Below are 12,343 nucleotides of genomic sequence, written 5' to 3'. Positions count from 1 at the left end.
ATAAACAAGGGTTGGAGGGTGAGCTTATGGATTTGATCCCGTACATGTGTGAGAGTTGTATTTACCTATCAACGAAAAAGAAAACCATTAGCTGGCTTCATTTGAATCAAATATTGGGATTCCTCTGTGGAAACTTAAGTAGCAACTGCAAACTTGTAATTTGCAGGAGGAAGTAGTTTTGGCTGTCCAGAGAATGCAGGTGCTGCTGGGACTTTGTATGATGCTGTTCAGCGGAGCCTTATTGTTAGCAATCATAACATATCAACAAATACGGAGACACTTCTTTTGGAGTTTCCTAATCAGCCTCTTTGGACAAATGTTTATGTTCAAAATAATGCCAGGGCTACTGTTCCATTGCGTTGGAGTCGTGTTCAGGTTTGTGAAATTTAGATTTGTAATTTCTACTGGCAGAGCTTTTGTTCCCTATATGTGGTTTGATCTTACTTTCTGGCCAACCTATATCTGTGCATTTTATTTTTGGAGATAAAAGACCTTTTGTGTAACCACCCTTCTCTGTCTAAGTTAGATATTGTGTAAATTGATAAGGGGCAGTTTGAAATATTCATAAATGAAATAAAATCAATCGGAAGTACTTTGGTAATGTATATTATATTATAATTAGAGATAAATATAACAAATTTAATTAATATTTGATAGAATTTTTAAATTTATGAAGTATGTTTGACCCTGCCCTCTAATATTTTTTCTTTACTTGCATTTTAGGAGGTTTTATTTAATTTTAATGTGTCTCACAACCTTAAATGACAGAATTAAGAGGGATTATTTCATTTTTGGATCTAAATGGAACAAATATGTTTAAGAGATGAGAGATTTAGGATACAAACCAGAAAGACTAATTCAATAGCGTGGACCACTAAGTTAAAGCTTTAATACTTTTTACTTATCAAAAAATAGCGGGGACCATTATGCCGTTAGAGTGTGTACTATTATTTATATGTTATGTGGGTTTACTTGATACATTATTAATGAAACTCCTGAACATGACTCACAGTCTCAGCATGAGTCTTGTGCGGCACAGTCCAATCTGGACTCTAGTGAGAAGATCTCTATTCCTATCCGAAGTCCTAGTACTAAGGAGAGTACTAGTTCAGTTGTGTGATAGATAGATAAGAACTCAAGTCAGAAAGAGTTCTAATTCAGCTATGTGAAGGTAGAAGCCGTGGGCTATATTATGGGAATTTATGTTTATCATGAACACTTGTAAACCTATATAAATATCAATGAAAGCTCTCCTTGATGAGCATGGTTTTAGATCCAATTATTCCCAAGTTCTATCATGGTATTAGAGCCATATCAAAGACACACATCTTGATCTATGGCCGAATCCGATTTTGAATCTAGTGCCTCTATTAGTTCAATGGCTTTCAGTGCCACTCAGCCTCACCCACCACACCCACAACCGCAGTCAGTTGTTTTCATTGTGCCCAACATGAACCAGAACCTCCATATTAAATTATCCAAAGGCAACTTCCTGGCTTGGAGAACTCAAATCCTCGTTTACATCAAAGGTTAGGACGCCTATGGATTCCTCGATGGCTCGTCTCAGCCTCCTCCTTAAACAATTCCCAACACATCTACTGTTGCTGGAGCTCCTGCCATTATTGTCAACCGAAATACCTTGCTTGGACTCAAAGGGATCAAATGATCCTCAGTGTTCTCATCTCCATACTCATTGAGCCCTACGTTGTGCATGCGGTTGGTTGCGCCACTTCTTCAGCTCTTTGGACAACCCTCATCACTATGTTTGCATCTCAATCCCGTGCTCGAGTTATGCAAATCTATTTCCAGGTTGCTATTGTTAAGAAAGGTAACAGTTCCATCACCGAATATTTTCAAACCATCAAGACCCTTAGTGATACTCTTGCAGCCGCTAGACAACCTCTCAACGATTTTGAGAGTGTCTCCTTCCTTCTTAAGGGTCTTGGATCAGACTATGATCCATTTGTCACCTCTGTCACAACCAGAGTTGATCCTCTTCAATTGATGAACTCTACGGCCATTTCCTTGCACATGAGATGCATCTAGAACAGTAGATACCTGCTCTTGATGTTCATCCACCTGTTGCCAACATCATCTCTCAATCTCAGTACCTAGAGGACGCGGATACCGTGGCCGTGGAAGACGTCCATACAACCATGGCTGTGGATCATTCTCTGGCAGCCGTGGATGCGGCTCTTACTTCCCTTTTGATGTAGCCTCTGCTTCCAGACCTACATGCCAAATCTGTGGCAAGTTTGGACACATTGCGGTCATTGCCGCACGCTGCTACCACCTTCAGGATATCTCTTTTACACAGCAGAGGAAGTTTGGTACCTAGATACCGGGGCTACTCACCATATCACCAATGATCTCCAGCACCTCAACTTAACACATGAGGACTATCACGGTCAGGATCAAATCTGAGTAGGCGATAGAACAGGTTTGCCCTTATCTCATATTGGTTCTGCCTCTTTAAATCTATCTCGTCATCAATTCATTCTTAAACAACTCCTTCGGGTTCCTTCCATTTGTAAAAATCTTCTCTCTGTTAGACAATTTGCCTTTGACAACTATGTCTTTTTTGAATTTCACTCCTCTCATTTTGTGATTAAGGACTCTCAAATCGGGATCATCCTCCATCAAGGGCGCATTAATGATGGCCTTTATCAACTTCTTCCTTCTCCTAGTTCTTCGTCAATAAAACAAGCACTTGTTGGTGAACGCACCTCTCTAGATTCATGGCACAAGCGCTTAGGTCATCCTGCTTTCCGCATAGTTCTAATAGTTGTTTCTCAGTTCCAGCTTCCAGTTCTTCCAAATAAGCTGCCATTTTATCCTTCTAGTTCTAAAATTTGTAGTCCTTTACATTTAATCTATTCTTATGTATGGGGGCCTTCTCCAACACTTTCAATGAATGAAAATCGCTTTTATGTATCTTTTATAGATGCCTTTAGTCGATATACATGGGTTTTTCCTATTCAAGCAAAATCAGATGTTATGCCCACTTTTCTTTAATTCAAGTTATGGCTGAATGTTTATTTAATTCTAAAATCATAAGTGTTCAATCTGATTTGGGGGGGTGAATATCGCAATCTTCACTCTTACTTTGGGTCCAAATGCATCATTCATCGTATTTCTTGCCCTCATACACATCAACAACAAGGTTGTGTCGAACGTAAACATAGACACTTAATTGACACAACTTTGGCATTGCTAGCTGAAAGTAATCTCCCTCAAAAATTCTGGGATGAAGCCTGCCTTACTTCTTGTTACCTCATAAATTGTATGCCCACTCCATTGTTAAATAACAAATCACACTTTGAGAAATTGTTTAATAAGATTCTTGATCATATGTTCCTCAAAGTGTTCGGTTGTGCCTGTTTTCCAAATCTACGTCCATATAACTCTCATAAATTCTCCTCTTGTTCAAAAGAGTGTGTTTTCCTCGGGTATAGTCAACACCACAAAGGCTATAAATGCCTTCACATCGAGTCTGGCCGGATGTACATCTCTCGAGATGTCATCTTCCACGAATCTCGTTTTCCCTATGTTGTCACTCCTACTGCATCCAGTACTTCTACATTTGTCCTGACCACTATTCTCCCTCCTATTCCGTTTCCTTCACCTACTTCACCTTCAACTCAACCTTCTGCAACTCCATCTCCTATTTGGTGCTACCTACATGTCAGTCAATCTGGTGTTCCATGCACGTACCAAGCATGTGGAAATAGATTTTCACTTTGTCCAAGATTGTGTTGCAGATAAGTCCTTGGTTGTTCGGTTTGTTCCTAGCTCGGATTGGATTGCTGATGCACTTACTAAACCACTTGTCTCACGAAGGTACCCACAGTTGTGTTTCGAGCTCAATGTGCAATCTCCGCCGTTGATCTTGCGGGAGGGTATTAACGAAACTCTCACACAAGACTCAGTCCCAGCATGAGTCTTGTGCGGCACAATCCAAGGCACAATCCAATCTGGACTCTTGTGAGAAGAACTCTATTCCTATTTGAAGTCCTAGTACTAAGGAGAGTCCTAGTTCGTTGTGTGATAGATAGATACGAACTCAAGTCAAAAAGAGTTCTAATTCAGCTATGTAAAGGTAGAAGCCGTGGGCTATATTCTGGGAATTTATGTTTATCATGAACACTTGTAAACCTATATAAATATCAATGAAAGCTCACCTTGTTGAGCATGGTTTCAGATCCAATTATTCCTAATTTCTACCATACATTTAGTGCATTTGTTAATATGTTTTTTATTTATTTATTTATTAGTAAGAGAAATTTTATAAAAGATGAAAGCATCCCTGAGGATACACGGAGTAACGAAAGGTTGCAAACATAGAGAGAACAAAAAAGACGAGAAACAAGAAAAAAAAAACCCTCAAAGACCCAACCACAGCAGAAAACCCAAAGCACCCCAACAAAACCCCAGAAACCTCTATAACATTATATCACAACAACCCTCTTGCTTTTGCCCCGAGAAGAACCAAGACTCCTAGCATCATAATTGATATCTTACTCAAGGCATAAAGTTCTTATCTATTCCCTTTAACCTTAGGAGTGGAGACCAGGACCTCAAGATGCTGCCCCTCAACCACTTGAGCCATGATATCCAAAAAACCTTTTACCAGCATAAAGTTTTGAAGGCACACGTCGAACACTACCATGGGAGAACATACAACCTCTTTGGAAACAGCTTCCCTCAAAGATTCACCCACCTCAACGCTTGCCACATCCTTGTTAATATGTTGCACATGTCAGATGTTAATAATGCTTCATCCTTATTTAGGCATGATTCCATATTATCATAGATTTAGTAGGTAGTGTATGTACGTATTTTATACTTTATCTAGATATTATGATTGTTGTATATTCAATTTTTAACTCTTTAAACCACGTTTTATTGGGCCAATCTCAGTCAGTATTTTGGTTTGAGCATGGATACATTAAGATGCATGTTTAGATTTTATCGGTAAATTTAAAATTAACTTATTATTATGGAGCCTTCGAGAATTTTTTGAATAAGAATTTTTTTTTTATTAACTATAAATGTCTATGTACAAGAGCTCTTAATTAAGTTCTCAGCTATTTGTATTAAGGAAATTAAAGTTTGTTTGACCTTTTATCCTACTGGGAAATGCAATTTATGATACTTCTCAGTAATTTAATTCAGTGATCTGCTGATACCTTGTCTCAGGTACAAGGACAGATAAGTCTGTTATGTGGTGGAGTGTTGAGCTTTGGGCTTCCACATTATGCTTCATCAGAGTTTGAATTATTGGCGGAAGAACTGTTGATGAGTGACTCTGTGATCAAGGTAAGCGACAATTTAGTAAATTATTTTTATGTGTAATGACCTAGAAGCTCTTGTGCATCTTGATGTACTTGTTCAGCTGCTCTAAAGAAGTCTGCTTCTCTCTCATTCTCTCCCTCTTCATGTGTATGTGTCTGCATATGTGCATTGCTGGCATTCTTGTAATTTTCCTGACAATTTTTCATATGCTGTTTACTGATTTTATAAGATTATTCCTATTCTTGATAATGACCTTTAAGTAAAAGACAGGGCTAGGTGAATCTTTAGTATCATATATCTGCTTACTTTCACTGCTCTGGTTGTGCCACATACTGGGCTTGCTATGCATTCCTACCATGTTTGATGCAATTGGAGGTTTAATGTTTAACTTTGTTATATGGGTAATGATAACTTGGTTTGTTTAACCCAAGGTGTATGGGGCTCTGCGCATGTCTGTAAAAATATTCTTGATGTGGAATTCCAAAATGCTCATAGATGGCGGTGATGATGCAATGCTTGCTACATCCTTGCTTGAGGCTAGTAATTTAATTGTTCTCAAGGTGTGTGTCACTGTCCATTTATTTGGCATTTTTGTAAGTATATTGCTCATCATGCGTTCATAGATGATGTTTCTGTTTTTTTTTTCTATAACAGGAGTTGTCTGTCATACATTCTAATGCAAATCTGGGTGTTCGTGGACAAGGTCTGCTGAATTTATCTGGACCAGGGAATTGGATTGAAGCACAACGCCTGGTGCTGTCACTGTTTTACAGTATCCATGTAGGCTTCTGTTCCTTTATAAATGTTATGTTGTCTCTGATGACTATTAAAACTTTTTTTGTTAATCGGCCAGTAAACTATTTACTAGAAGCTTGCAAGTTAAGAAATCTAGTTGTAGCATATAGTTAATTTCAGGTTTTCATTGTGTGAATCTCAATAAATATTGTTTTGGTATAACTCTTAACTGGTTGACTGTAAAATAATTCAAACTATATTTCTGTTTATTTATCAATAATTAGAAGTTGGGGCACGGGGAGATTAGATATATAATCCAGATTGTGTAGTTAGTGCATATTCCTTTTTAGCACCCATATTGGTCAAGTGTCAAACCTTTTTTCCTAATGATTTGTGTGAAAAGGTTCTTATGACTTTCTCACTCTCTTTTTGTTTTTGATGAATAATTCAGATCTTATTAAGGAAAAAAAGGTTAAACCCTCGTACATGAAAAGTATAAAATAGGGACTTAACAATGTAAAAAGCAAATCAAATCAACCAAATTTGTTTTGACAAAGTTTGGAACATTAACAAGAATCCATCCCAAGAGAGATCTCAAAAAAGAAGATTTTAGAAAGAGCACGTTTGTCTCACTATCTTCGAAAAGACAACGATTCATTTCTCTCTAAATGCTCCACATTATGAGGGCAGGAATAACTTTCCAGATTGCCTCTTTGGGATGTCCCTTCCCTTGTACTATCCAACAATGTAGAAGCTCTTGGATGTTGCTAGGCATAACCGACGAGACTCCAAAAAGGTTCAGAATCAATTGCCAAAGAGCCAAAGTATACTCGCAATGGATGAGAAGGTAATCAGTCGTTTCCTCATTCTTTTTAAACTGACAACACCAATTAGCTAGAGAGAAACCCCTCTCTCTAAGGGTATGCACCATGAGGATTCTACCAAGTCCTGTTGTCCACAAGAGGCTTGACCTTCCAAACACTTTTCCAAGGGAAAAAACTGTGCTCACTTGACTGTAACCGAGTATAAGAACTCTTCACTGTAAACCTATGGTTGCTAGAGGGAGTCCACAACAAGCTGTCCACTTCCCCCGGATGCGTCTTTGAGGAATACAAGAGACTGAAGAAAGAGTTGAAAGATTCTAGTTCCCAATCATGGGCAGCCCTAATGAAACTAGGATTCCAATGGATATTGGAACTGGATAGGTCCAAATAATTAGACATATAAGCCTCCTTTTCTCAATCAATGGAATATGGTTCGGGAAAAGAATGCTTTAGTGGCTTTGTTCCACACCAAACATCATGCCAAAAACTAATTTGTGAACCATCCCCAACCATGTAAGATAGAAAATTGGAAAAAGAACCCCAACCATTTCTAATATTCATCCAAAGGCTCACCCTATAAGAAACTCAAGCTTCCTTTGAGCACCAACCTTCTCTCTTGAGCCCATACTTCGAATCAATCACCTGTCTCCATAAGGAATGTTCCTCATACCCAAATCTCTAAAGCCATTTACTGAGAAGAGCCTTGTTGAATACCATCAACTTTTTAATGCCCAACCCCCTCTCTGGAAACAGCGTCGCAAATTGTCTTCCAATTAACCAGATGAATTTTTGGATCCTTGCCTGGACCATCCCAAAGAAAATCTATCGGGAGGCGCTCCAATCGCCTAGCTATACCTATTGGTAATGGGAAGAGGGAAAGAAAGTATGTAGGAAGACTGGATAACGTGCTCTTGATGAGCGTAAGACACCCCCCCTTTGACAAGTAGATCTTTTTCCAGCTAGCCAACCTTTTTTCTATTCTCTTGACTACCCCATCCCAAATGGCTCTCGATTTGAAGGGGGCTCCTAGAGGAAGACCAAGGTATTTCATAGGAAAAGAAGAAATTCTAAAATTGAAAATACCGGCCAGCTCCTCTATATTAGGAACCTTCCCACTGTGACTAACTCGGATTTTTGAAGGTTGATCTTCAATCTCGAAACAGCCTCAAAACACAGGAGAATGTGATCCAAATTATGGATATGTTCACTATTTGCATCGCACATAATAAGAATATCATGTGTGAACAAAAGGTGAGAAACTTCCAAAGAAGAAGGGTTGATGTTGTTAGCCCGAAAACCTGATACAAAACCCCCAACCATCGCTTGATAGAGAATCCTACTTAGAGCATCCATGACTAGAACAAAAAGACGAAGCTAGAGAGGGTCTCCTTGGCGAAAGCCCCAAGAACTCCCGAAGGAACCGTTCGGGCTATTGTTAATCAAGATGGAAAAGTGAGCCGTGGAAATGTAAGTAGAAATCCACTTTTTGCATTTAGCACCAAAACCACAACGTCTCAAAATATAATGGAGAAAATCCCAATTGACGTGATCATAAGCATCTTCCAGAGGATAAGCCATTCGAGTCATAGTTGATGGAACAAGAAAACCTTCTTAATTCTCTAATTTTTTTTTTATTAACCAATTTGAAATTAGACGCCCTCCTTTTTGGGAGTGGCTTGCTTCAATGGCCGTAAACAAGGCCATAAGCTCCTCTTCCAAACCCTCAAATGAAAGCCCTACAATATAACTATTTTCCTTTACTATTTTGCAATACTCTGGCTAAAGACTTTGCCCCTATACTTTCTTTATTAGCAAATGGGGGGAAAGATTTCAATGGAATGGGCTCATCCTTAGAGAACGCTTCCATATCCAGGCAAGACAAAGTTACATTAACAATAGAATCACTCCTATACACAACCCACATCACACCCTATAATCTCATCATAAACAATACATTTCCCCTAATCTATACAAGCAATACTCCCCCCCCCCCCCCCCCCCCCCCCCCCCCCCTCAGAGAATGATGGTGAGAAGGAAAGAAAAAATCCGTTAGGAGGACGCACTCTCTCTCGTCGGCACATGTAGGTGCGTGCCGACATCTTCCTTCTTTTGTGTTCCCTCTCTGGTGCTGGTGTGGTTGTAGTCATCGGTTTCTGGCTGTTTGTGATGGGTTTCTTGAGTTGGTTTTAAGTAGAGGCTAAAGCCTTTGAGCTCTTGCGGTTGTAGAAAGGGGAAGAGGGGGGAAGAAGGGGGGGGGGGGGGGAGGTTTCTGTTTTACATTTGGTTGAAAGGAGCCGAGGGGCTTCTCGAACATTGTTTGGGTAAGGTGAGTGTTGCTTGGTTGCCGGCCACGGTGGAGGAGTTGGTTTGAAGAGTAGAGGCAATTGAGTTTATCAAAACGTTAAGGGATGGGAACAAGGCTTTCATTGCTCAGAGGTGCTCTAATAAGTTTGGCGGGTATTTCTAGGTGGCGGAGTATGGGGTGGTGAATGGAGAGGTTTTATTGTAATCTTGGAGGGACGAGAAGGGAGGGGTTGAAGTTGTGCCGTTGAAATGAGAAAGGTGGTGGCTTTTCTCGAACTCTCTCTCAGCGAGCGAAGCAGAGTTGACAAGTGTTGTTGATTGGTGGTTTGCAATCGAATGTTGTGGGTGGTTCTTCCTCGATGTCAATGGGAAAGACGATGTTGATAGGTGCTAGCAGAAGGACCTATGCAGGGGTGCTAGGTAGGGAGAGGTAGTTGCTGAAGTGCGCATAGGCGCCGGTAGTGACGGTGGAGTGTGCACCTCGTAACTTGTAACGTAGGGAATGCTAGCAAGGACCGTTGTGTCTATACCTCAGGCTCAAAAGGATGTTACTCAAGGAAGGACTCTAGCCGCCTCCATTCCTTGCTTTCGCGTTGCAGCAATAGGCATGACTATATGAGGGAGGGGGTGATGTGGTCGGTGTTAATGGGACCCTACGAAATTTGGGAAGTCAGCTAGAGAAAATAAAGGGGAAAGTGGATTGGGTTCTTGTGTTAGTTGATGAGGGCTTGAAATCTAGTGAGCTAGAAGAGTTAATAATTTGGAAAGACCAATTCTGTAATGGTGAAAAAGCGAGGGCCCAACCCGCGTTAAATTCCCATGCTATTATCAAGAGCTGGTTCTTAAGAAGTGGCACCTTACCCTCTCCTTTCAGTCAAGCTTTACTCTGTCCCTACGCCCTTCCTCGTCTCAAGGTGCCTAGGTATCAACCATATTCTATGCTCGATGTTTCTTCTTTGCCTTTGACGTATCTTGGTCTCCACTTGAGAGCTTCTTTTAAGGCCAATTCTATTTGGGATGGTGTTATAGAGAAGATCGAGTGTTGCTTGGCTTGTTGTACTTGTCTAAGGGTGGTAGGATTACCCTAATCAAGAGCACCATTTCCAATTTCCCTATGTATTTCTTGTCTCTTTCTCCCCTTTGCTAGTGTTGCCAATCGCATAGAGAAGTTACAACAGAATTTCTTATGACTTGTGCTAGGGAGGTGGATGTCTTTGATTCCGTTTTCAATTTGTTGTACTCCTTTAAATTGAGACAGGGAGGTGAAGACAAGCTTTGTTAGGTTCCTTCCAAGAGGGTTGTTTTGAGGTTAGATCGTTCGATAACGTCCTTGTCCCTCATGATGGTAATGATACTCCCTTCCCTTGGAAGGATATTTAGCTGAATAAGGTCCCCATGAGAGCGGCGTTTTTGCTTGGTCGGCTGCCCTATGGAAGATCTTTACTTTGGATAATCTAAGGAAGCGGCATGTCATTGTGATTGATTGGTGATGTATGTGTAAGGGGAATGGGGAATCTGAGGACCATCTTCTTCTTCACTGTGAGATTGCTAGGTGTCTTATGGAGTGCTATTTTCACTCGTGTTGGGCTAACTTGAGTTATGGCTAGACAAGTAGTAGACCTTTTTGCTGCTTGTAGAGGGTTGAGTGGCAGATCTTAGAGTGCAGTAGTGTGGAAGATGATCCCGTCTTGCCTTTTGTGGTGTCTTTGGAAGGAAGGAAATGATAGAAGTTTTGAAGACCGCAAGAGGATGGTAGTGGAACTAAAGTCTTTTTTCTTCAATACTCTTTATCACTAGACAGTTGCTTTAAACAATCCTAATTTGCTTGGTTTTCATGATTTTCTTAACCTTTTTTCTCTTTTTAGTTAGGTGGATCTCTTGTATACTTTTTGTGTACTTAGGTTATATCTTTTGCACTTTTTAAATATATTTCGATTACGCATTAAAAAAAAAAAAGTGATGTAACTTCTTTTTTGTTGTCTTGAGTCGAATTAAGGGCAAAAGTTTGGAGAACTCTTTTTCGTGAAATGAGAAGCTATTTATTAAAAATATATTTTGCAGGAAAGCTTTTTTTTTTTTTTTTTTTTTTTTAATTTTTAATTTTTTTCCTTTTTCTTAAATGAGAAATATAACAGTGTCATCTTAAAATGTCACGACGCAATGAAGCGTTGGCCACATCTACGCTATACTCACTCCAAAAGGTCTAGTCGAAGTTCAATTTTTGTTGAAATAATTTATAAAGCCTAGTGCCACCTATTAAACAACGAATGTGAGGCTTAGCATGTGCTTATAGAACTATTCACAATCTACCTACCCATTGTGGGACTTAATGCATTTTCATACGATGCTTTCATAATCCTGGTATCATAATTTCCACCACTCAAATTCCTAACGACCTTGTTAGGGTTTGCGTTATACTATAATGCCCCATCGTCACATGGCTTTATGAGGTTGGCTTGGATGCTATTTGTTACATGTCAAGGAAGCACTACCTACATTTGTGTTATTCTTCAAAAGGACCAATCACACTTATGTTGGAGTTTCTTGAAATCATCTATATAGTCAGTTCCATGTAGTATATAACCAATATGGGACTTGGCACCTACCTATGCAACACCTTTACAATTCACCTACTCAATTTGAGATTAAACACAACACCTTCATAATCTGGAGTATCAAAATCTCCCCATGCTGAAATTTTGGGTATTGTTAGGGTATGCATTGTGTTGTAGATCTCTAATGCCATGTGAAATTACTAAGTGGACTCTAATTCCATTTGCCACAATCTAGGGAAACGTTAGTCATGTTTGTGTTAATACTCTAAAAGGAGTACTCAAAGATACCATTTGCTAGTGTAAGGGGGATATCTTGTTTTTTCCTACGTACAAGCAAAGGTGTTTGAGATTTGGACTGCAGTGGGATTCAAAGGCATCTGTTTTGCCGAATGGAGCAAAGAGATGCTTAGAGCGGTGATGATGGGTAAGATGAGTGTCATATGGCTGCATACGATGGTGGAGGAATTGATTAGAGGGGCAAAGATGAAAGACTTCTATCGGTCGATATGTTCTGGGAACACAGTTTACGTTGCTTAGAGGAGATAAATGGCCATGGAAGATATTTGGAATTATTAGAGTATGGAGGAGGCGGCTGGAGAAGTTTCATAGTGGTTCTAGGGAAGGGGCATG

General features: G+C 39.8%; 1 protein-coding gene across 3 annotated transcripts in view; it reads left to right on the top strand.

Annotated features, from left to right (window-relative positions):
* Positions 1–12,343, top strand: part of LOC133870340 (uncharacterized) — a 53,915-nt gene that overhangs the window by 29,040 nt on the left and 12,532 nt on the right. For all 3 annotated transcript variants that reach the window (XR_009900700.1, XM_062307436.1, XM_062307435.1), the window contains exons 3-6: positions 167–375; positions 5,200–5,319; positions 5,727–5,855; positions 5,950–6,075. Coding sequence is in view for 2 of the 3 variants with exons in the window: in XM_062307436.1 (XP_062163420.1) it covers positions 167–375; positions 5,200–5,319; positions 5,727–5,855; positions 5,950–6,075 (584 nt within the window). In the remaining variant the exon portion in view is untranslated. The remainder of the gene's footprint in view (positions 1–166; positions 376–5,199; positions 5,320–5,726; positions 5,856–5,949; positions 6,076–12,343) is intronic.

The sequence above is a fragment of the Alnus glutinosa genome, chromosome 6, assembly GCF_958979055.1.
Source record: "Alnus glutinosa chromosome 6, dhAlnGlut1.1, whole genome shotgun sequence".
Taxonomy (NCBI): Eukaryota; Viridiplantae; Streptophyta; class Magnoliopsida; order Fagales; family Betulaceae; genus Alnus; species Alnus glutinosa.
Note: the sequence above shows the minus strand (reverse complement) of the source record. Positions and strands in the feature narration are given on the sequence as shown.